Below are 22,504 nucleotides of genomic sequence, written 5' to 3'. Positions count from 1 at the left end.
GAGAAGTTCAAGGGAGTGAGTGCATTCAAGTGAAGAAATCAAGTGCTTTCAAGCTTCCCAAGTGATTTCAAGCTCAACCACTCTCTTCCGCTCGGGATTCAAAGCTCATACTCAAGCCTACGCGATCCACATCGGAAGAATCATCATTTCCCACGCTTCCAACGGCAAAAGGATTCTTCCGGGTTCTATTGTTTATCATTGTCATATTTGCTTATTTAGAGCTTTTCAATCCTTTGTAAAACCTTTCATTGTGGTGCTTGTTCCAGTCAAGGGACTTGGAACAAGGAAAAGGCGTCCCAAGCCTAAGTGAAATTGGGGGTTATAGGGTTTGTTGTTAGCCCGGTGTAAAACAACGAGTTGGGTAGTGAACTCGCAAAACTACCGTACTATAATCGTGGATTATAGTGGAAATTCCCAAAGGTGCTTTGGGGAGTGGATGTAGGAGCAGTGGAGGCTCCGAACCACTATAAAAGCTTGTGTTTGCGATTGTTTGTCTTCATAGCTTTATTTTAGCGTTAGCTCATACATTTGTGTGTTTTATTTTTTTTTAATTAGACAAAAGTTTTAAAACACCCAATTCACCCCCCCTCTTGGGTGACCATCTCTGGGCAACAACTTGGTTGGCTTCTGCCATCCGTCCGTGTCCGTCGGCGACACGGAAGGATTCGGTGCAGCCTTGGGGGACCGCGGCCCCGACCCGGAAGGCTCCCGCACCGGCGTGTGGTCGGCCTTCAGCTCGACCGGCTGTTTCACCGGCTTGTTCACCTTGGGCTGCCGTAGCTTGGTAGTCGACAACCACGGACCGAAAGGAAGTCGGCACCCCGACTCATCCCCCTCCTCCGACTCAAAGATCGGATCCTGGGAAGACCCATCCACCTTGGTCCGCTGGTCTCCTAGTTCTCCGGGCATCGCCGGAGTCGTAGGAAAGGGGCAGGCCCCCTCCCCATGCCCTAGCCGAGCGCATTTGAAGCAGAACCCAGGTAGGTTCTCGTAGCGGAAGGCCTGCCAGTGAAGATCAGAACTTACCTGGATGAAGGTCCCAGGCCTGATCGGCATGCCGGCATCCAGCTCCACCTTGACGCGAGCGAATCCCAGCTTCCGGCCCTGGTCGGTGACCTTGTCCAGAGCCAGAGGTCGCCCGGCTTTTGCTGCTATATCCCAGATTAACTCCTTTGTCCAGTATTCCGTCGGGAGACTGGGCAGCCTTAACCACACAACAGCCCTACATAGTTGGTTGGTCCCCGGAACAAAATTTGGCCGCCAGCGTTCCATGGCTAGGAGCTGACCAGCCACCAGCCACGGTCCAGCCTCCATTGCAGCCTCCCGATCCCTCTCACTCTGGAATCGAAACACAAAGGTCTCATCTGCCATCAGGAAATCCTCAACGTCGTAGTCAAGTTTCCCGGCCACCCGTAGCTCCCGCTTGATCCATTCCACCGGCACACGGCGACCCAAACTGCGCATGATCACTGCCGTGTCTCGCCATGCCGCCCTGCCCATCTCCATCTTCTCCGGCGAGAACTCCACCACGTCCGTGAACCGCCGCTTCAGGGCGTCCAGCTCCGCCGCCGAGATCTGGTGATTAGTCCAGATCGGCACCCTCGACGGGCCCTTTGCCACGTCCGCCCACGTCCGGGCCTTCTCGGCCGCCTTCAGATGAGGCTGAGTCCCTTTCTCCCCCAAGCCCGCCTCCGTCTTCTTCTTCTCCGGTTCAGCAGGACCCCGTGTCGCCATCCTCCGCTACCGCCAAATGTTCGTTAAAATGCTCCACCAATAACACAGGTAACAAAGCACCCACCCCAAGCGACGTGGACCCCCTCCTCACTCACTCCAGGTGTTTGGGGAAAAGCCCCACCCACCGCACGGAAGTTGGCGCACCTAGGTACGCATCCCGAGTCACTCCTTCTCTCTCCTCTCTCCCGCTCTCTGCTCGAACCTGCTGATCTCTCTTTCTCGCGCACAGACACACAAGAAGAAAAAAGTAATTACGATAATTAAGGTATATGTAATGCAAAATTATATGTTAGAGGTATATGAGATCAAATTTATGAAGAAAATATACTTGTTAACCCTAAAAAATAAAGCTACCTTGCACTGCAAAATCCTTCTTCTAGGAACTGAGATGAACTTCTTTTTCTTCGGAAAACTTTTTTGTCACACATCTCACACATTGTGTGATATCAAAAACAACGATATTATATTAATAGTAGCGGGGAATAGTAGTGCTCATGCTCTTCAATAACAATTTGAAGCCATTTTTGCCGGTTCTACTCTTTTAATATAAAATAGTTGTTTGTTCGAAGCATTTGTCACATGCATGATGAGGGAATCCTTAAAAAACATGTTATGTATTTAGTCTAGGACACCCCTTACTTGTCTATATATTACACATGTTTCTTATGTAGAATGTCCTCAATAAATTGTTTCTTAAGAAAGATTTCTTTGCAATTTTTCTCCTACTCATAATGATATAACATTTGCCCATTACCTTCAAATGATTCCCAATAAAAAAGATTGTTAAAATCAATTTGGAGTTCATTACGCAAAACTTGACAATGCTGAAGTCATCAAGAAAATTAGGGTAAGGTTGCACCTTTTTCCATAGTAGCAAGTGCTACGAAATAGATAAAAGTATTAGCGTAAGCTGCTATAATAACTCATGTTCTGCCACATCAGGCTCTATGCTACAACACCAGCTCTTGATCTATCACCATGTCAACCTCTGTGCTACTATGTCAGATCTTAGTCTATTACATTAGTTTTTGAGCTGCTACTTCAGCTCTTAATCTAATGCGTCAGTTTTTATGTATATTCGTGATCTAGTTTCTAAACTTAAGTTGGCACTTATAGTGTCATCTTGAGTTTGAGAAGAGATGTTAGCGTAATTTTAGAGATCACATAACAACCTGTATCAGTTCATTTATTAGCATGATCTTGTATTGATCAGTATTATTTTTCTTTATTAGCATGATCTTGTTAGAGTGATTTTAGAAATTATATAACAACTTGTATTAGTGAGTGTTATTTTTTTATTAGCATGATCTTGTTAGAGTGATTCTAGAAATCACATAAGAACTTGTATTTGTACGTATTATTTTTTTTATTAACATGATCCTATATCAGCCTATATTATTTACTTGTATAGACTAGTATATATAATCTCTGAGATGTACCGAATGTACTGGAATAAAAAAATAAAATTACTTTTCTCTCTCTTTTTCTCTTGTTGTTCTCTTTTTCTGCAAATATTTTAACAAAGGGAACATGCAGAAGAAAGAAAATAATAGATTGCAAAGACAAAAATAATGAAATAAGATGCATAAAAGAGATAAATAGAAAGCTTCTCACATCTCTCCTTACTAGATTTTAGGCCTTTCACCTTCAACTTAATAGGACCATTGTAGAAATGCTTTGGCCTAGGACTACAATTTTCAAGCTTAACATCTGACCAAACTTCTTTCAAAAGAATCGTAGCCACAAATAATCCAAGAAGATCATCAGGCCTACTAAGGGTCACTCTAGCCACTTAAGTAGTTTTGGACAAGGTTTGGAAGCAAGATTTACCAAATCTAAGATTGAATTGCACACCAAAACTTTTGAAGGCTATAACTTTCCCATATGACCGCATATATAGATTCTCCTTCTTGAAATTGGATAACTTTTAGAGATTTATAAAGATTTGCCTGTCTCCAAAAAGTCCATTGCACCTTACCCATGTCTGGGTACAACAATGTTTGGATCTCGAAATTGCCAAATTAAAGTAAAACTTTCCTTTGTGGATAAGACCAGCAAATATTCTAATATAGAAGGAATTAGGTGATATAATAAAAGGTAAAGTTCATGCAGTAATCATGATCTTGTTCTAAGACAAATTATTTACTATTTTAGAAAAAAACTAACATCTTTTAATTAGAAAAGAAATCTGATCTTAATTGAAAAAGGATGACCTTATTAATATAAATGGAGAACTTGAGTAATGATTTATAGAAAACTACTAGAAACAAAAGGTGATCAGAAACTTACTTTCATTTTTTATTTTATTATTATTTTTGAGAGTTCCATGTAAGTAGATAAAAGATATTTTTTTATCTCTAATTGGATCAAGTTAGTATCAGAGCCTAAGATTTTATCTATGGAGCTCTGATGTGTGATCCAAACTTACAAGCACTAAAGTAAATGGGAGAACAACTTTCAATGCTTCAAGCACATTAAAAAAACAAAGACAAGGATAATGGCTTCTACCTTGGAAGATAGAGGGTGATTACTAAGAGGGAATGACAAGGTGATTATCTTAGCCTCAAATGTTGGATAATGTAGTTCTTTGATCATTGTGCGCAAATAGTTTGACAAATTTGACTTCAAAGTTGGAATTGTTATTTTTATTGAAAGAAACATAATGTGAAGGCTAAAATCCCAAATAAAGACTATATCATCAACTTTCAGCTAAACCAAATGAATTTTAGATATAATGGGATCTGGCATGAATAATCAAATAATTATATATTATACTTTGATAATGTAAATAAAATAGTTAGTTTCAAACTTAGAATAATTTATCTTATTATGAACTAACCTCAAGGTTGAAATACGTAAACCACAAGTGCCTTAAGTTAGAGATTATTCTTTAAGCCCCCCAATCAGTGCTATCGGCGCTACTAGTCTAGGGTTGTCATGCAACTAGCCATAGGGCCGGGATGCAAATGGATTGGACTAGATTAGCCGAATAAAGGCTGATCCATGTCCTTTTTTTTTTAATCAGACGATTCATGTGAAAGGTGGAGAATATTTGCACATAATGACACACAATGATAGCATTTACCAAGCCAACGATATGCCAAGAACAAACGATAGTAAAAAATATATGCATTTAGTTTTATTATGACATGTAAATATATTATAAAGAAAACAACAACTATACCATCGTAGTGGATTATCAGCAAACTATTTGGTATATCATTTAACAACAACATGCAACTTATCATCAACTACGTGAAAGGATGACCAAGTACGACTAACTACTACACAACATAAGGACTTCTTAAAATTCGATGAGGACTAAGATGAAAAAAAGGCATTTTTAATAGTTATAATAAGTTTACTTCAGATCAAGTATCATTTGATTCATCCCACATTTTCAAATCCAAGCATGATCCATAAAAAGTTTGGTTTGGACTGGATTAGCTGGTTTTCTGATTGGTTTTAAATATAAAATGGATCGATCCAATCCACTGAAATTTGTAAGTATAACCATGAACAGGGATGTCAACCTACCTCAAGCACGTCATGTATGGGCGTAAAAGTAGACTTCTAAAACTTTTGTGTGTCACAGTCTCAATCTAATAATAGTCTATCGGCGTAGATATATAGGACCCAACTTGATTATATAATCCACATGAGGTTCGAGACTGATTTTAACCATGTTTTTAGTGACTTATTTTGACTGTACAAAGGGAATTGATGTTTTCTAAAACCGTAATATGTAATAGGTAGGGCATGAATGTGTATATATACTAGGATTTGACCCATTGATCTATTGGATTTTGTGAACATTTCAAGCCCAGTTGCATGATTCAGCTGAAAATTTTATGGAATTCGTGAGTTGAGCCAGTACAACCAGCAAAATCATAGGATTACATGTTGAGTTAGACCTATATTCTTAAATACCCATAAATAGCTTTGAAGTAGGTTGCCCGAATCCCATAGATAAGGCATGCATCTTTTTTTTTTCTCGCTATGGGATTTGGATCAACTTACTTGAAAACTACTTATAGGTATTTATGAATATAAGTCTAGCCCAGTCTGTAATCTTATATTTTTGCTGCTTGTACTGGCTCAACCCATGAATCCTGTACAATTTTAAGCCTGTTCATCCAAATAGGTCTTTTCAAATCGGAACTCGCATACTGAGCCAACTCGGTTCTTGGATGGATAAGGCTTGGGCGATACTTATTGACTGAAACACTTGCAGATCCTAGTTTGACTTACTAGGTATTCGAACCCAACCTGACATGACCCAACCCATAACCATGTATGGATCCGGTCAAGTCACAATTGGGCCAGGTTTAGACTTTATCTTTTCACTTTAAGCAAGCAACACGGAGTTGAAACTTGGCCCATAAAACATATGGCATCTGCGGTTCATAGTGCCTATAGAAATCTGATAGTGGAATAGAAGCTACAGAAGGAAATCAGGACAGTGAGAAAGGGGAAGGCCTTGAGAGGTTTGGATCATTAGAGTTTGAGGATGCCCTACCTTTGGGATTCAGACAGCCCACTCCAAAGTTGCACCTAGGTATTTATGAATATGGGCCTAGCCCAACCTATAATCATATGATTTTGATGGCTAAACTGGCCCAACCCACGAATCCTATAAAATTTTCAGCCCAATCATCCAAACAAATCCTTCCAAATCTAGACTGAATACTAATTCAACTTGATTCTTAGATGGATAAGATGTGGGCAATAGTCATCGATTGAAACACCTACAGGTTCTAGTCTAGCGTACCAAGTATTCGAATCCAACCCAACTTGACCCATAACCATGTATGGGTCCGGTCAGGTCAGAATTGGGCCAAGTTTGGATCAGATCTTTTCACTCGTAAGCAAGCATCATGGAGTTGAAGCTTGGCTTATAAAACATATGACATTTGTGGTTCACAGTGCCCATGAAAATCCGAAGGTGAAATAGAAACTAGAGAAGAAAATTAGGACGGTGAGAAAGAGGGAGGGCAAGAGAGGTTGGGATCATTAGGGTTTGAGGATGCCCTACCTATAGGATTTGGGCGGCCCACTCTAAAGCTACTCCTAGATGTTTATGAATATAGGCCAAGCCTAACTTATAATCCTATGATCTTACTAATTGTACTGGCCTAACCCACTCATCCTATAGGATTTTCGGCCTAATCATCCAAATATGCCCTTCCAAATCCAGGCCCAAATACCGACCTAACTTGGTTCTTGGATGGATAAGGTGTGGGCAATACTTACCGATTGAAACACTTATATGTTCTGGTCCAACTTACCAGGTATCCAAACCTAACCCGATCTCGACCTGTAACCATGCATGGATTCGGTCAGGTCGCAATTGAGCCATGTTCGAACCTGATCTTTTCATTCGAAAGCAAGCACCACGGAGTTGAAATTTGTGTCATAAAACATACGGAATCGGCGGTTCATGGTGCCCATGAAAATCTGAAGGCAGAATAGAAGCAAGAGGAGGAAATCATGATGGTGAGAAAGGGGGAGGCCTAGAGAGGTTTGGATCGTTAGGGTTCTAGGATGCCCTACCTATGGAATTTGGGTGGTACACTTGAAAGCTACTCCTGGGTATTCATGAATATAGACATTCCAACCTGCATCCTATAATTTTGCTAGTTATACTGACTTAAACCACGAATTTCATAGAATTTTCAGCCCAATTATCCAAACAGATACTTCCGAATCTGGACCCAAATATCGATCCGTCTCGGTTCTTGGATGGATAAGGTGTGGCAATACCCATCAACTGAAACACTTACAGGTTCTAGTCCGGCTTACTAGGTATCCAAATCCAACCCAACCCAACCTAACCTATAACCATGTATGGGTTCTCTCATGTTACAATGGGCCAAGTTCAGGCATGATCTTTTCACTTGTAAGCGAGCAACATAGAGTTGAAGCTTGGCTCATAAAACATACGACATCTGTGGTTCATAGTGCCCACAGAAGTTCGAAGGCTGAATAGAAGCCAAGGAGGAAATCAAGATGGTGAGAAAGGGGAAGGCTAAGAGAGGTTGGGACCATTAGGATTTAGGGATACCTTACCTATGTGATCCTGGATATTTATGAATATAGGCTTAGCCCAATTTATAATCATATAATTTTACTGGTTGTACTAGCCTAACTCACAGATTTTATAGAATTTTCAGCCTAATCATCCAAATAGACCCTTCCAAATCTGAACTCGAATACCGGCCCAACTCGATTCTTGGATGGATAAGGCTTGAGCAATAGTTATCGGCTGAAATATTTCCATGTTCTGGTCGGACTTATTGGGTTTCCAAATCCAACCCAACCTGTAACCATTTGCAGGTCGGATCAGGTTACAATTGGGCACCTCATCTTTTCACCCGTAAGCGGGCGGTACGGAGTTCGAAGCTTGGCTTATAAAGCATACAGCATCTGCGATTCACGGTGCCCACGGAAATCCGAAGGCGGAATAGAAGCCAGAGGAGGAAATCACGACGGTGAGAAAGGGGGAGGCCGGGAGAGGTTGGGATCGTTAGGGTTTGAGGGGAGGGGAAGGGGAAGGGGAAGAGGAAGGCATGGCGAACCAGGGAGCCAAGAAGAGGAAGGAGGAGAACAGGAAGCACATGGCCATGCTCCTTCGCGTCATCATCGCCTCCAACGTACGCTCCTCTCCCAAATCCCTAAATTCACCCCTTTTTTTTCCTTTTATTAGTCATCATGGTTTGAGATAATTGTCTTGAGTAGTTGAATTGTTATTGTTAATTGGTAAAAAGACTTCAATCTTACGGTGGATTTGCTCGTTTTTTCGTTTGGTTAAATTACGAGTAATATCTGTATATTTTGCCGGTATTGTCCCCATGTAACTGTTTTGGATCTTAAAGTTGGAGTCTTTGAGGCGTTGTGGCTTTTGGAATGTGTTGAACCTCGCTTTGAATCATTCAAACTTCAAAAGGTTGAGAATTAATCGATTTTGTTACTGTTAATTGATAAAAGGACCTTATTTTGCTACCGATTGTTTTTGTCTAGTCCTCTTTCTTTTCGGTTAAGTTCGAGTACTAGCAGTAAATTTGCTGGTATTGTCCACAGGTCTACTGTTTTAGATCTCAAAGTTGGAATCTTAAGGCTCTCTGGCTGTTATAATGTGCTGAACCTCGATTTGAATCATTCAAACTTCAAATGGTTGAGAATTACTCGATTTTGGATATTTTTCCGTAATTTGCCCACCCCCTCCACAAGTGGGAGTGGTTTCATCATACCTTGTTGCAGACCCGTCATGTTAGAATTGCAATTAATTCTGTAAGGTGCTGAAAAGAAAATTCGGATCTGGGCTGAACCGATATTTCATTTTACAAACTGAAAACAAGAGCAAATAAATAGGTCTTTTGAGAGGTTCAAGAGAATGTAATTGGATCAAATTGAGGAGAAATGGCAGTTGAGAGAGAAATGAGACCAAGGAAACCTCTAAAATAATAATTAATTCAAAATAAACCATAGATAGGACAAATTTGTCACTCTCCATGTAACTGTCGTACTGTATCTGTGATGCAGAAATTCCTAAAACTATATTTCTGACCATAAAGGGTCTCCTGTCCTACACATGATGAATTTAAAACTTGAAATTGCAGAATATGACTCAAGATTGGACTCTTTGTGGACCTACTCAACCAGAACTTCATTTTCCTAAGCCATTTGCTCTCCTGAAAATTTGTATTTTTTGGAAACCTCTAGAGAGAGCCATTAAAATCATTTTGGAGCATGATTAAATCACTTAAAAACATTTTCTAGCCCAAGTAGACCTAAAGTAGGACTTGTTGACACTGGTAATGAGATTCAAAAATGATTAGGGGAAAAATCCTGAAAAATTAATATGAAATTTGCTAAACTATTATAAAATACAAGCCTGAAAGATGAAGTTTACATGTATAATTCTGCAATCTAACTCTGTTATACCCATGCCTTGACAAAATCTGGATCAGAAACACTCTTGATCTAGTTTCAGCAACACAGGCATCATATTGGGTTTGTTGCTGAGATGTTTCCATTTTATATTGTTTAGGAAATAATTTTATGGAATTTAAACATTCTCAGAAATTAGTAAATGTTAATATTGTTTACATGAGACTCAGTCTTATAGAAGAACATAATATCCGTCTTCACATGCTTGTCGATGAATCATATATCTACTAGAATTTCACCCTTGAATAAGCAAATTTTTCTGCCAAAACATCCTTTGATGATAAATCTTGGAAAATGGAGTGGATGGAAAGGTTCTTGGTAGGATGGGTTTTCTATTGATCAGGAAGTAGAGTTCTTAAATAGTTATCTTATCATGTTGGGAGTGAAATGAGGATTGGAGAGATGATAATTACAATGAATTTTTAGGTCCAAGAAAAAGGGATTACCTGGATATTCTCTTATTTTAAACTGCCAGACATAGTCAATTATAGAGTTCCAACAAGTCTTTGTGAAAATGGTTGTGTTGGTTTATGTAAAAGAATAAAAACCTTTAGAACATATGTTTGCCTTGCTCCACTAGTTGGCTGGGTCCTTGAAAAGAAACTAGTACTCAAGAAAAAGAAATCCACTATCACTTGAGAATAGTTATTTGCGACAACATTGAAGAAGACACAATGGAAAAATTTTCAAGCATTTTTAGAGAGTCAAACATTTTCTAAACAAGGTACTTGATCTTGGGTTGCATTACGGACCTTCAATTGCATCATCTTGAGAACACAATGACAGACTTCTTTTAGGGTGAGTTTCCAAACTCCATTTTAGACTGTTAAAATTTGACTCCCTATTATGTGCGTATTGTAAATGTTTTTTTTTTTGTTAAAAAAATGCTGCAGTCCTTATTAGGACATCTCAGCTGCAAAAGGTTCTTCACTCCCAGTTTCAGTTGTGTTATCTTCCATGACAAGGCTGTCTATATAAAAGGTCCTACCATTCCATGTTAGCCCAGCAAAATCACTATTTGGAGCTGATTATCCCCAACTTTATATGATAACAAGAGTCAACCACACCATGTTCAGCTTTCCAAGCACAAACAACATGCTTTGGATTTTGGAATAGTAAATTTGGACATAAAAGGAAAAGGCACAACAATTTTGCTATAATATCTTGTTCTGGGATGATTCTAAGATGATTTTATTAAGTACTTTGTCAAAGGTTTATAAATAATCTGGTCTTCACCCTAGCAGGTAAATATATAGCCCTAACCAGGACTTAAATTGCAAACTTTGCTCTAGTTACAGGACACTCTACATTATTACGATAACTTGGCACAATCTCCTGCAAAATTCAATTTACTACCATTGTTAATGGGCCTACTAAATGGCCCATATACAACAACCAAAAAATAACGAAGTTTTTCTTTTCCATGTCTAACATAATTTGTTGTAACTTTGGCAGTTGGTGAGTCACAACCTATCAATAATTTTCTAGACTGAGGAATCCTTTGACTTACTTTTGGCTCTCCAGATATCATTCTAATTTGGATGATTTATCTGCATCCACACCACCCAAAGGATTTTAGCAATTACTAGTTACTCTCAGTGGATGTCATAATGTAGCATCCTCGATGATGTCCTTCAAGTTTTAACCCACAGGCCTCATTCCCCTTTTTAAACACCTTATTTCTAGCTCTGAGGAAATGCAGACCTTTCGTCACAAGTAACAGTTCAAAAGAAATTCCTTAGACAGGATTCAACCTGCAAAAGGATGGAGCAAGTTGATCTGAAAATAGAGATCCAATGCATTCATAGAACTAGCTGGCAAAGATTTACTGATTTCAATTTCAGCTGTGGTTGAAAGAGTTCGTAAACTAATGCACCACCCTTCTCAACAATTTGTCAACCATAGGGCTACAGAGGAGTGGAGAGTGAATTCTGATTTTACAAGGTGGCAGGCTAGCTTGAACAACCATCTCAAGTATTTTTTGCTCTAATTATTATTTGCTTGAATATTCATTTGTCGAACTAGGATGATCTGCCGTTGGCATATGTAGTCTCTTTTCCCTAAGATGTTGATGACACTATCTGCATTAAGGCTGTCTTTGGATGTTCAATTCCCCTGCTTGTTTAATATCTCCACTATAAGGGAGCACTGCTAGATAGAGAAGATTGAGGAGTTAAAGAGGTGGATGAAATGGGAGGGTGTTGTTTATCCTTATAATATGAAGATATCAGAACGCTTTTGAAAGGTGGTTTCCAGTATCTTAAAAAATTGCAATGACGGGGTTAAAGTCACCTTCATGCTCTGTAACTAGCCACCCTTTCAATAGCACTTTCTACCCTGTATGAGGTGATATCACAGACATAGTGTTCGGGTATCCAAATAGGCCCTAAAATCTCATGGTGTTATCCTATCCCCTCCATGTAATTGCATGAAGAGAACGCAAAGAACAATTAAAATAACAAGCAATTTAAGGCAGCACAAAAACAATTGATGTCAAGCATATCAATCAGTTGTATTTTGCATATGTTATCAAGCAGACATAAGTAGACCTACTTAACCTTATGTCAAAGTAATAGTAGAAACGAGGTTCTGGAGATCTTCCACTTAAGCTGTCATGTTCTATTCTGTAACTTAGACATGAAAAGAACGCATATTCCTAATTCAAAATAGAATATTCTGATTCTACACCTTTTTCTGCTGTTACTAATTATATCAGATCATCAATTTACGTTCAACTTGAAGTAGCATGCACGGAGGCATGTCTTTTGGGAAAATTTCTGATCTGTCTTTGGTGACTGGTTCTGCTGTCATCATCTCAATTCTAATGATTGAATTCTGGTTCTACATATAGTACATACTAGTAGATTCATCTGAAATGATTCCATGTCAACCTACAAAGAGGGTATAATTATGGTTCCATATTATCTTCATTTACAACATGATTGCCAAAATGGCACAAAGTAGTTTCTGATCATAGTTTAGAAAGATGAATTGATTAAGATGGGTAAGTATAATTATTGCAATGAAACCAGAATGCCATTTTATGGTATAGGCTTGTTATTACTCGGTTCCAAAAGTTTATGAGAAGACCTAAAGGAATAGTTCAATGGCTGTGCTTCAACAAGGAAGTGATGGCTAAACCAAATAATGCAACTTCTTATGGAATTGTTGGTACAATGAGCTTCATAACATTACATGGTTTGTTGACATCTGTTACAAAGGATACAATAAAATAATGTGAATTAGATAATACACAAGTTCTAAAACGTTTTTCTATGGTTTCTTTGTTTGGTTGACTAACTATATGGTGAACGAAAACATACTTATGGATCTGACTTGGCAAATCAATAAGATGTGGTTTCTTTTTGTTAGTAAACAATTTGTTTCTTGTTTTTGATATCTAACCTGTTGAAGAAACCTGCTAACCTGTCAGCTTCTTGTAGACTAATTAGTATTTCTGCTTTTTTCTTTTTTTGTAGTTGGTAAGGACTAGTAGTATTATTTATTTTTTCGAATAATAGGAAGTCATGCGACATGTCATTGTGCAGGTTATATATGTCTTGGTGAGAATGCTTATATTTTATTCAACTTTCACTTGGAAGCATTGGGTTGGTCTACTCATAACATCGGTTGCCTATGGAGTTTCATATCAACAACTTGCTAATATGGCAAAGCCAACATACTCTAATGATGGTGAACTCCTAGATGGTGGGTATGACATGACCACTGGTGGAGTCTGTGGGTATGCCTACAATTCTTTCTCCGGATAAACATTATGCTTTATATTTCTTGAATACTTTATCATCGAGACTGACTTGCATAGCTTTAATACAGTATTTCTATTGGAAGAATTTAGTGTCCGGTGGCTATTTTCGAAAAAAAAAAAATCATTGTCTTTATGAAATTCAAACTATTTAAAGAAGAAGCTTGTAGTCTCAAAAAGATTATTAAGTTACTAATGCGACAAAAACTAATAATTCTCAGGCCGATATGTATCCTTAATTCAATTACAACATATTCTTTTAGTTTTGATCTGAAAGTTTTTCCTGTTTCTCTAGATTAAAAACTGTTTTTGTTAAAGAACCCTTTTGATGGATAAATATTTTTTTCACCTGCTGTAAATATACTTTAGAAAGAAAGTTGTAGCTTACCAACCTTTTTCTGATTTCACAATTTGGTCCACTATGTATGTAGTGAATGGAAATAACAGTTTTTAGTAAAATTGTTTTTTTTTTTTACTTTCTTATGTGATTTTTTCCCTGTAGCATTTTGCATAGAGCTAATGGTGTTTAGTATAACACAAGGAACTAACTATATAGAGACCTAATGTGTAGTTCAGAAGTCAGAATTGAGCTTTCAACTTATTCTCTTTTTGTTCTACTGATTTTTCGCATGAGAAATCTTTACCAAGTGAGCATCTGATCATCCTAATTCCAAAATTTATATTCCATCACTTAGAGTTCAATTAAAATCTTATCCCATATTTGGTTAATTCATGCCTATTAACAAACCAGCTGCTCGCAAAAGTTAAGATGGTAGGGAATAGGTCAAACAATGTTTATCGGACTTAACAGCCACCCTAGCATTCAGCAGCGACCGCATATGTAGAGGGATGAGCCGATGACAACCAGGTTAATTAAATACATCGAACCGGAGGGGATTTAAATCCACTACCTCCAATAACCTTTGCTCTGATACCGTGTTAATTAACCACTTGATCCCTAAATGTTAAGTTGGTAGGGAGTGAGTCGACGATGCATATCATTCTTAACAATGCCAATTCAGTTAGACCTTGTCTGTAACATCTTGATTTTGAGTGTTGATGTCTATTATACTGCATCAAAATATGGTATGAGTTTCTGGCATTACTTGGTGGTGTTATTCCAATTAAGATGAATGATAGAAGAAGTAGTTCCATTTCCTTTAAATCAGGGAACTAGATCTCTATATTCACTTGGGACCAGGGTCTTGACCATTACTTCAGACTGGAACCCAACTTCATATGTAAGAATTGGCCAATTAAACCTAAACTAGCTTAGTTCTTGTTTCAATTAGAAGCACGATAGTTAATTTTATTGTTCCCATCTTCAACCTTGTACTCTGATAGCATTTAAACCCTCCAGTTCCTAGCCTTCCACAGTGACTTAAAAGCCAACCAACCACAGTTCCTAGCATTTAAACCCTCCAGTTCCTTGCGCTGCCCTCAAGCCCTTTTCTGTTTCAACTTGTATGCTAAAATGTTTTTTAGATGGAGCATGCCACATTGGATACTCAAACAATTTTGTTTTAATGCAATAACCATAATGACAGCCAATAGTCAACTGGCTCCTTCCATCTTTCTGAAACATTATCTAGCAGTTCATTTAACTATTTCATAAGCACACTTTAGTCTTATATTATAATATAAACAATTTCTACACCATAATACAAACACGCTGCAGTCCATGGGTGCACTTATTAGCCTCAGGTAACACCAGATTCCCGATAGGCATCAACTTCTAGGTATCTAAGAGTTTAAGTTGCTGCTAAGGATTCTAGAAGTTTCTTAAGTTGGTGTTAGGCTTGATGTTGTGGCTTATCTTTATTACTTTGCCTTATTTAGACAATTCTGTAGCAAAACATCTCTTTCATTGAACCTTGACATTATGTGTTTGTATAGGTGGTTGGCTAGTAGCTTACTTTTCAAAAATTACAAATTCTCTAGTTACTGCTTTTTTCTGTCTGCCAGAGTAAGAATGCAACATAGCACACTTTAAAACCGTGTCCAGCTCTTCTTTTAATTACAAAATGTCTATTGTTTCTTTTAACGAACTTTCTACTGTGTCATAAATATCAGTCCTTTTTTTAAAAAAAATTACTGGAAAAGATTATGTCGTTAGTTTCTTGAATTTCTTCATCCAATGAATGCAGTGACCCATATCAGACCTTGCTGTCCTTTTTCTTGATCTAGACTCTTTCCATTTTGATTTTTGGGAAAGTTGCTTAGTTGTGTTAGGCTTGAACATGATGGATTTTCTTTGCTGCCTATTGATATTATAGGTTTCTTGTTAGACCTTTTCCCAAAGCTTCCTTGGCCATAAAAGCCACACAAGTTTACAGAAAGTTGGTGCTAGGTTGATAGCCATGTAGAAATTTGTGGAATTTTGGTGGATCCTCTTACCCATAAAGCTATTGTTAGAATATATCTTGTTGTTTAAGATTGAGTGATGCAGCCATGTATTGAGTATTGTTTGTTACATATTAAAGGATGAGCTGACATGCACATACATCTTCGTGGACATCCAGATTGATACATTTTGGGGTGGGAGGGGACCAAAAAGTTTTTGGAACCTTTGATTTGACTTCTAGTCTATATATTTTCTTCAGATGAATGTACTTGCCACCCAAAATTATGATCTGAGATTCTGAATATCTGAAAGAATTTTAAATTTTATGGAAGCCATTTTCTGGAATGGTATTTTTTATGCATTGTTCATTGTTCGGTACAAGGAATGATGAGGTTTATCTTTTTCAGTCTACTTTCCAGAGTTGCAGTTAGACTCGAACCTCTTTCTGACCATGGCTGGTTTTAGCTGGGCTATGTCAGATTAGGATAGGTTCCCAATCCTTTACTTTTGGGAGGGACCCTCACAAATCTGTAAAGTGGTTCATGAGCAAGAGGCTTTCTAAAAAGCCATTATGTGCTCATTATGCCATATTTTTCTTTTTTCTGTAATGTAACTTGTAGAAAACCTAGGCCAGGTTTCCCTTCTAACCCCTTTCTTCTTCTTTTCATCTCCTTATCTCTCCTCTTTAATTATTCTGACATATTTTCATCGCCATATCTTGTTGTTATGCTCTTATTCTTGCATTATGTTTGATCTCAAGAAAAATTAGATTAAGACCAGCCCAGATCTTGTCCGGCCTGCCTAGACTTCTGGCTTTGCTTCCTCTCTTACCTCATAGAACCTAAAACACACTTGCCTACATATAGCTATTTGATATTTCTCATCTGTACGAGATCTGCATCCACCTTTCAGACCCTAAATCCTCTAGGTTCACCTTCCTAAAATTTATTCCATTGAACCTCTGCTGGAGACCTCTAGATCACCTTCGTAAAATTTATTCTCATTCTAAACCCTTCATTCCACAAACTTTCTTACTTCTGTCCTGTTTCCTGGAAATTTACAAGAAGTAACTAATTTGGTTTGATCCTGGGTTTCTCACATTCAAACGCCCTCCGAGTCTTACACATGAAGATCTCCTTTCATCGAGGTTAATATGGAGCTTGCAATAAAAAAATATAAAGGCATAATTAGTTGACATAAAACAGCATGTCCGATGTAGTTTGGATTCTATCATATATGAGGTATTTTCATTGAAGTATTTACTCATCCTTTTATTATATGATTTCTCTTGCTTCACTGTATGGTGTGTGTGGTTGCAGATATCTGCATGATGTGATCTACATAACAAGTTTTGTACAACTGACGTCCATTATCTCTGGTAAATTTTGGTGGACTTATTTAGTGGTAAGATCCAAAGACCATCTTAATATTTCTTAATTATCTGGCAGTTAGTATATGCTGATTTTCTGCACCGTAATTGGTGTATGTTGACATTTCTAGTCTTAAACTCTGTATGTCATTTACAAAAAAAATTGCTTTCTTGATCCCCCTATGTCATTGATTAACCATTTGATTGCCCATCATCCGTTACACATTTCTTACAAAAATCTAGCAACTGGTTGAATAGCCTGTGGATGTCTGGAAGAGGTTCAGGTTGATGGGCTTGTTCCTATCTGCCGAGTTCAAATTCCCGGATTTTTGCATAGCAGAAAATATGTGCTTTTTTGAACGTAAACCTATTCTTTCTTTTACAATGTTTTAGAAAGTAGGGAAACATGTACTGTGGCTGACTACATTACTGACAAGATCATATATAAGCGCCATTGCGCACAAACTACAAAGATATTTAGATGAATAATTACTCGGGACTGCTGTTCAGCTTTCTGAATATCCATCCTGGTCTACAGATACCTGCATTTGGTGCATACAAGGTTTCTGGTTTATTAAAAGGAATTTTTGGAGGTTCGGAGGTATGAGACACCTAACTTGGCATAGTCTTTTAGTATGTATCTTTAGAGCATAATATGTTAGATGATTTTAGTTTTCCATGTGCGATGCAGGTGGGTGTGGAGGATGAGAAGAGCCGGAAGAAAAGGGAAAAGATGGAGAAGAAGGCTTCCAGAAGCAAAATTATTAGAACAAGGAATAGGTGATATCATTTATGGAATAGGACCTTGTTTGGTTAAGTTTATGCAGAAGGAAAACTTCCAAGGTCCCTAAGGCTTATGAAAGTCGGGTAGGGTTCCCCTGAAGATGAGATGATATGTGAGCTGTTTATACTTCTTGTAAACCATAAAATCATCATCCATTAGTGCTGAGATCAAGCTAGCAGGGTGTAGTTTCTTTATTGAAGTGATGCGACTGTTTGAGACTTCAATTATTTAATCGCTTTCATCTTCTTAATGGAGTTTGGAAAGATTATTAATGCCTGTATTAGCATCAAATTCTTATACCTTGGTAGAGAATGTACTGGTATAATATTGGGTCTCAAGCAATCTTGGTTGGAATAGATGCCTCTTGAAGTTGTGGTTTAGACTATAAAAGAGAGAAATAAACAAGATAATCTCGTCGTTAGCATGATGCTATATTGTACTGTGATCTAATTATCAAAACCTAGTGAGTTTAAATCTATCTATATTTGCATCATGTTTTAACAGTTTGAATGCTCAATTTGAATGGTCTGTTTTCTGGAGTCTGGACAAGCTGAAATTTTGACATTTGACCATTTATATAAGCTGCTCATGATAGGAGGGGTTGGTTTATGATGGATCAACTGCTCTTGGAACCCAGATGGTGTCGCCGGACGAAACGTTGCACTCGGGTTTCCCCTGCAGTTGCAGTTAATATACGGTTAAGTGCATCCTTCATTATGCAACTTGATTAGTCATTTCGGACTACAGTAGGTGGGTATAGCATGTACTGCAGTTGGGTATATTATAGATAAATTCATAGGTCATTCTTTATATCATGTAACTGTATCATAGTCCAAATATTGCTTATAGATATTCGTTCTATGGTCAATTTATATCCGTGATATATTTTTTAATAGATAAGTTTTATATTTTATATGCCAACTTGATATATGCTGGTAAGCCCGTGTTTCGTATGGATGCTTTCTGAATGTCAATTTTCTTTAATTCTAGAAGATCATATGTAGCTATCCGAGAACCTTTAGAATACTTATATCTTTTTCTAAAATATATATATATAAATAGATGAAAAAAATATTAAATGACATGATAAGATTCATGCTACATAAACTTGTTATTTTTATTAAAAAAATATAGAATTATTTTTTATAATAAAGTATGTTTTTTATAATATATATGTTGATCCATAATATTTAAGAAAAACATAATATCTTCACTGGCAAATTATACACATAAAAAATATGATAATTTAAAATTATAATAAATAGCGGAAGATCTATTTATCTCTTCCATCTTATACCGTCAAGCTTCACTAGGTGAATCCACTAAACCTATTTAAAATATTAAAAGCAAATTAGATTCTATTTGATAGCTTTAATAGCATTAAAATAACAAAAAAAGGGATGTTTGACCGAGGTGCAATGGTTTCGAGTGGTTAGGTCTAAATAATTTGATTAATGAATCTAAATTATGGACTCGATCAAGACCAAGATCGTTTGTTAAAGTTCATCAATAGTAGGTTTTAGGGACACTCAATAGGGTAGAGGTGATCTATCCGACAGACTGCCCGAATACTAGGGTGGTTCAAGACCTTTTTGCAGAGAATAACTCCAGTCCATAGGGCAAGAAGATGGGATCCTTCAGTAGGGTCCATAGGTCTGCTAGAGAGAGAAAGTAGAGAGAGAAGAAAGAAATATGAGAGAGAAATAGAAGGATGGGTCTTTTTTTTTCTCTTCTTTTTTGTTTTTCTATTTTTTCTTCTTTGACAAAATAGAGGAAGAAGAGAAAGAGGAGAAAGGAAGGGAGTGGTGGTGGTCTAGCAAGGGACTGGCAGTGGCTTGCAGTGTAGAGCGGCGACGACGGCGGTCGGCCAGCTAAATTCAGCCCAAAAATAGGGATGATCAGGGAGGTTTCTTAGTTCGGTCGTTCTCGAGTTCAGTCTGCTTGCTGGCGGTTGGGGCTCTAGTCAGGAGCCAACATAGGGGAGCGGCTGAGAATTTCAGCGACGAGCACCAGCGGCGGAGATGGCCGAAAAAAAGGAAGAAAAGAGGATAGTAGAGGCGGAATAGGGGAGGGATTTTTCGATCAATTTCCAAGATTTCTTAGGCGGCAATGGTGGTTTAGGACCTTGGGAAGAAAAGAAAGCATAGCAGAGGAAGGCTGGGGATTTACCCTAGCTCCGATGGCAACTTCGACTCCAATTTTTGATGAACATGAAGTTGGGCAACTGTGAATTCAAAGGGAGAAAAGATAGAGAAGGTCTCGATGATTGTCAGTGGAGGATCATTTTTATAGAGGAGCCCTCAGGTCTCCAGCTTCATTCCGGAGTCGTTGGAGAAGAGGAAGACTCCCGTTGGGAGTCTTCTGCTATTGGTCATGTGCAAAACATGTGTGGCCAGCTTGTTGGGCCAAGCATGGGCTCGTCAAGTGGACTAGGCTCGGCCTTCACAATGGCCACAAGGTAACATGAGCTATATATCAAGTCCAGCAAACTATGAAATTCATGCATATTTTCATATATCATGATTACTTGTCGAGGGATAGCGGAGGCATCGGTTTCGTACAAATGAAAAATTGTACTTGTTGCAATGAAATTGATGTGTTTCATGTGAATTGAGACAATACATAAGTGTAGTTGTATATTAGGCTGCTTAACCAGTACGGGTGGATATCAAAATTTCATATGCACTTCATCAGCATCCAATAACATTTTTCTTACTTATCAAAGCGCAACTAGATGCAAGTTACAACTTAGAAGTAATTTTTTTTCATCTATGAGAAATTTAAATTTTTGTTTCGTTCAGTGTGTTAAATGTTTGAATTAATAAAATCTCTTGTTGGTGAAAGAGAGATGGATTTAATTTACCTATTACTCCAGTATTCTATTGGACTTCTAATTGTCCTAGTTCTCAAAAAATGGCTTTATTATTCCCGTCAAATCCCTTTATTCCAGACTCTATAGCTGTATGTTAGAGCATCTTTTACTCTTTTCTTCCTGATGGTATCCATTCTTAGCCTGGCAAGACAAATTTAAAAGGTCCTTAAATATGTCTATTTAATTGCAACCTATGCTATAAATTATGTTGTTGTAAATAGAGTGCATGAATCTCACTCAATGTCAAAGATCATTTGAATATTAACATTGCAAATCATCACTTGGACATTTGATTTATGAGTAATATAAAATACACTATATTGTCGATGTTACATTATGAAGATTCCTATTCTTGTGCATGAAGAAAGGGCTTACCAAAATTTGTACTTTGGTACCCATACTTGATAATAACCAACCCCGAGTATGGAAATAAAGCAGTTTGAAGTAACAAAAATCTTACAAAGAAAGGAAATTGTATCAGAGTTGTGTGGCTTTATTTCCTTTTTTACAAGTAGGACTAGGGTTAGCACTTTTGACCTAAAACCATAGCTAGCTTGAATTATCGTGACATAAATAGATATATGTGAAAAGCTTTTTATAATTAAGTTAAATTTAGATTAGTCATCAACAACCCAATTATAAATAGATTGGGTAAAAATTTTGCCCCAACCAAACTATGGACAAAGCCATAGGACAGCCGACATACTTGCGCATTTATATAAGCATAGACATGGTCATACATATGCATCCAAGCATGGCATGTGCATACATGCACATATATAATTTTTATTAAACAACAAATTTCCAATTAGTAATAATATTTTATTGATGTTTTATTCTCTATCATTTTATAAATTACCAATTATTCATATTAAACTTTGTTGTTAACTTTTACTATTGAAGATATGTCCAATACTATCCTATATTTTCATCCCTTAAATTAATTGGATCAAATTTAAGTTTCAATGTAGTTTTAATCCCTTAACTCCAAATGGAACTAAGTTTCAACTTTTACAATTCAGAGAAATTAAGTAAACATTAAGGCTGCATTTAACATTGTTGTCATTTTTATTTCTTAAAAAAATCTAGAAACATAAATTCTATTTATATTTTTTCCAAATTTCTGGCCAAAAAAAAAAGGTTTGGTTCACTATTTTTTTATAGAATGGGGGTCTGCGACATGGTCAAGGACAATGGAGAGCCTAACATCAAAGCTCAAGCATTTGAGGAAGTGGTGGAGAAAAAAAAAGGTAGGGATGGGGCCGGTTATGTGGTAGGAGATGGGGGATAGGTTGACATTAGGCTCAGAGATAGCCAACAAGGCTCAGAGAGATGATGTGGTTGGATAGAGGTGATAGAGCTAGGATGAAATTAAATAAAAGAAGAGAGGTTGGAAGGAGAAGGGTGAAAACCCACGTCTTAAAAAATTGAAAGTGAAAATTCTTTACTTTCACATTTTTTTTGAAAATAATGGAAGTTGTTAAAAAAAAAGGCAGTAACAGAAATAGGGTAACCAAACATATTTTCTACATTGGATTCTATATTCCTGTTTTTAAAAAAAACAAATAAAAAATAGTACCAAATAGGAATCGGCTTTTATTTGGAAACTAATTAAGAAATAGAAATGTGATTTTTTTGATTCTCTTTTTGTACTAATGAAGGAACGTTTTCAAATCTAGAGCGTCATC

The 22,504-nt window shown here is 37.4% G+C and overlaps 2 protein-coding genes across 3 annotated transcripts; one reads left to right on the top strand and one right to left on the bottom strand.

Moving 5' to 3' along the window:
- Window positions 1-893: 893 nt before the first annotated feature.
- LOC149753368 (uncharacterized) lies at window positions 894-1,734 on the bottom strand. Its single transcript, XM_089923733.1, has 2 exons — window positions 1,027-1,734; window positions 894-950 (listed from the first exon to the last, which is right to left on the bottom strand). The coding sequence occupies exons 1-2, from the start codon at window positions 1,732-1,734 to the stop codon at window positions 894-896; spliced, it is 765 nt and encodes a 254-aa protein (XP_089779859.1).
- Window positions 1,735-8,176: 6,442 nt separating this feature from the next.
- LOC103719550 (uncharacterized) lies at window positions 8,177-18,220 on the top strand. 2 transcript variants are annotated; one of them, XM_008808846.5, is made up of 5 exons: window positions 8,177-8,387; window positions 13,233-13,426; window positions 17,111-17,195; window positions 17,699-17,761; window positions 17,852-18,220. In XM_008808846.5, exons 1-5 carry the CDS (start codon window positions 8,304-8,306, stop codon window positions 17,942-17,944), a joined length of 519 nt encoding a protein of 172 aa, XP_008807068.1. In that variant the 5' UTR covers window positions 8,177-8,303; the 3' UTR covers window positions 17,945-18,220. The 2 variants fall into 2 exon arrangements, with proteins under 2 accessions (XP_008807068.1, XP_088579554.1); XM_088723428.2 differs by having other exon boundaries at window positions 17,833-17,885.
- The last annotated feature ends 4,284 nt before the right edge of the window (window positions 18,221-22,504 follow it).

Source organism: Phoenix dactylifera, chromosome 6 (assembly GCF_051530095.1).
Source record: "Phoenix dactylifera cultivar Ajwa chromosome 6, Ajwa_hap1_PhDact_Kaust_v1.1, whole genome shotgun sequence".
Classification (NCBI taxonomy): domain Eukaryota; kingdom Viridiplantae; phylum Streptophyta; class Magnoliopsida; order Arecales; family Arecaceae; genus Phoenix; species Phoenix dactylifera.
This window is presented reverse-complemented; position numbering and strand designations above follow the sequence as displayed.

Bases quoted from the DNA above. Each gene is read 5' to 3' on its own strand.
- LOC149753368 (XM_089923733.1), bottom strand. From the start codon at position 1,734: ATGGCGACACGGGGTCCTGCTGAACCGGAGAAGAAGAAGACGGAGGCG. The intron at 951-1,026 runs GTAAGTTCTGAT...GCGCTCGGCTAG, and splicing joins GGCCTGGGACCTTCATCCAG to GGCATGGGGAGGGGGCCTGC.
- LOC103719550 (XM_008808846.5), top strand. From the start codon at position 8,304: ATGGCGAACCAGGGAGCCAAGAAGAGGAAGGAGGAGAACAGGAAGCAC. The intron at 8,388-13,232 runs GTACGCTCCTCT...GTCATTGTGCAG, and splicing joins GCGTCATCATCGCCTCCAAC to GTTATATATGTCTTGGTGAG. The intron at 17,762-17,851 runs GTATGAGACACC...TGTGCGATGCAG, and splicing joins GAATTTTTGGAGGTTCGGAG to GTGGGTGTGGAGGATGAGAA.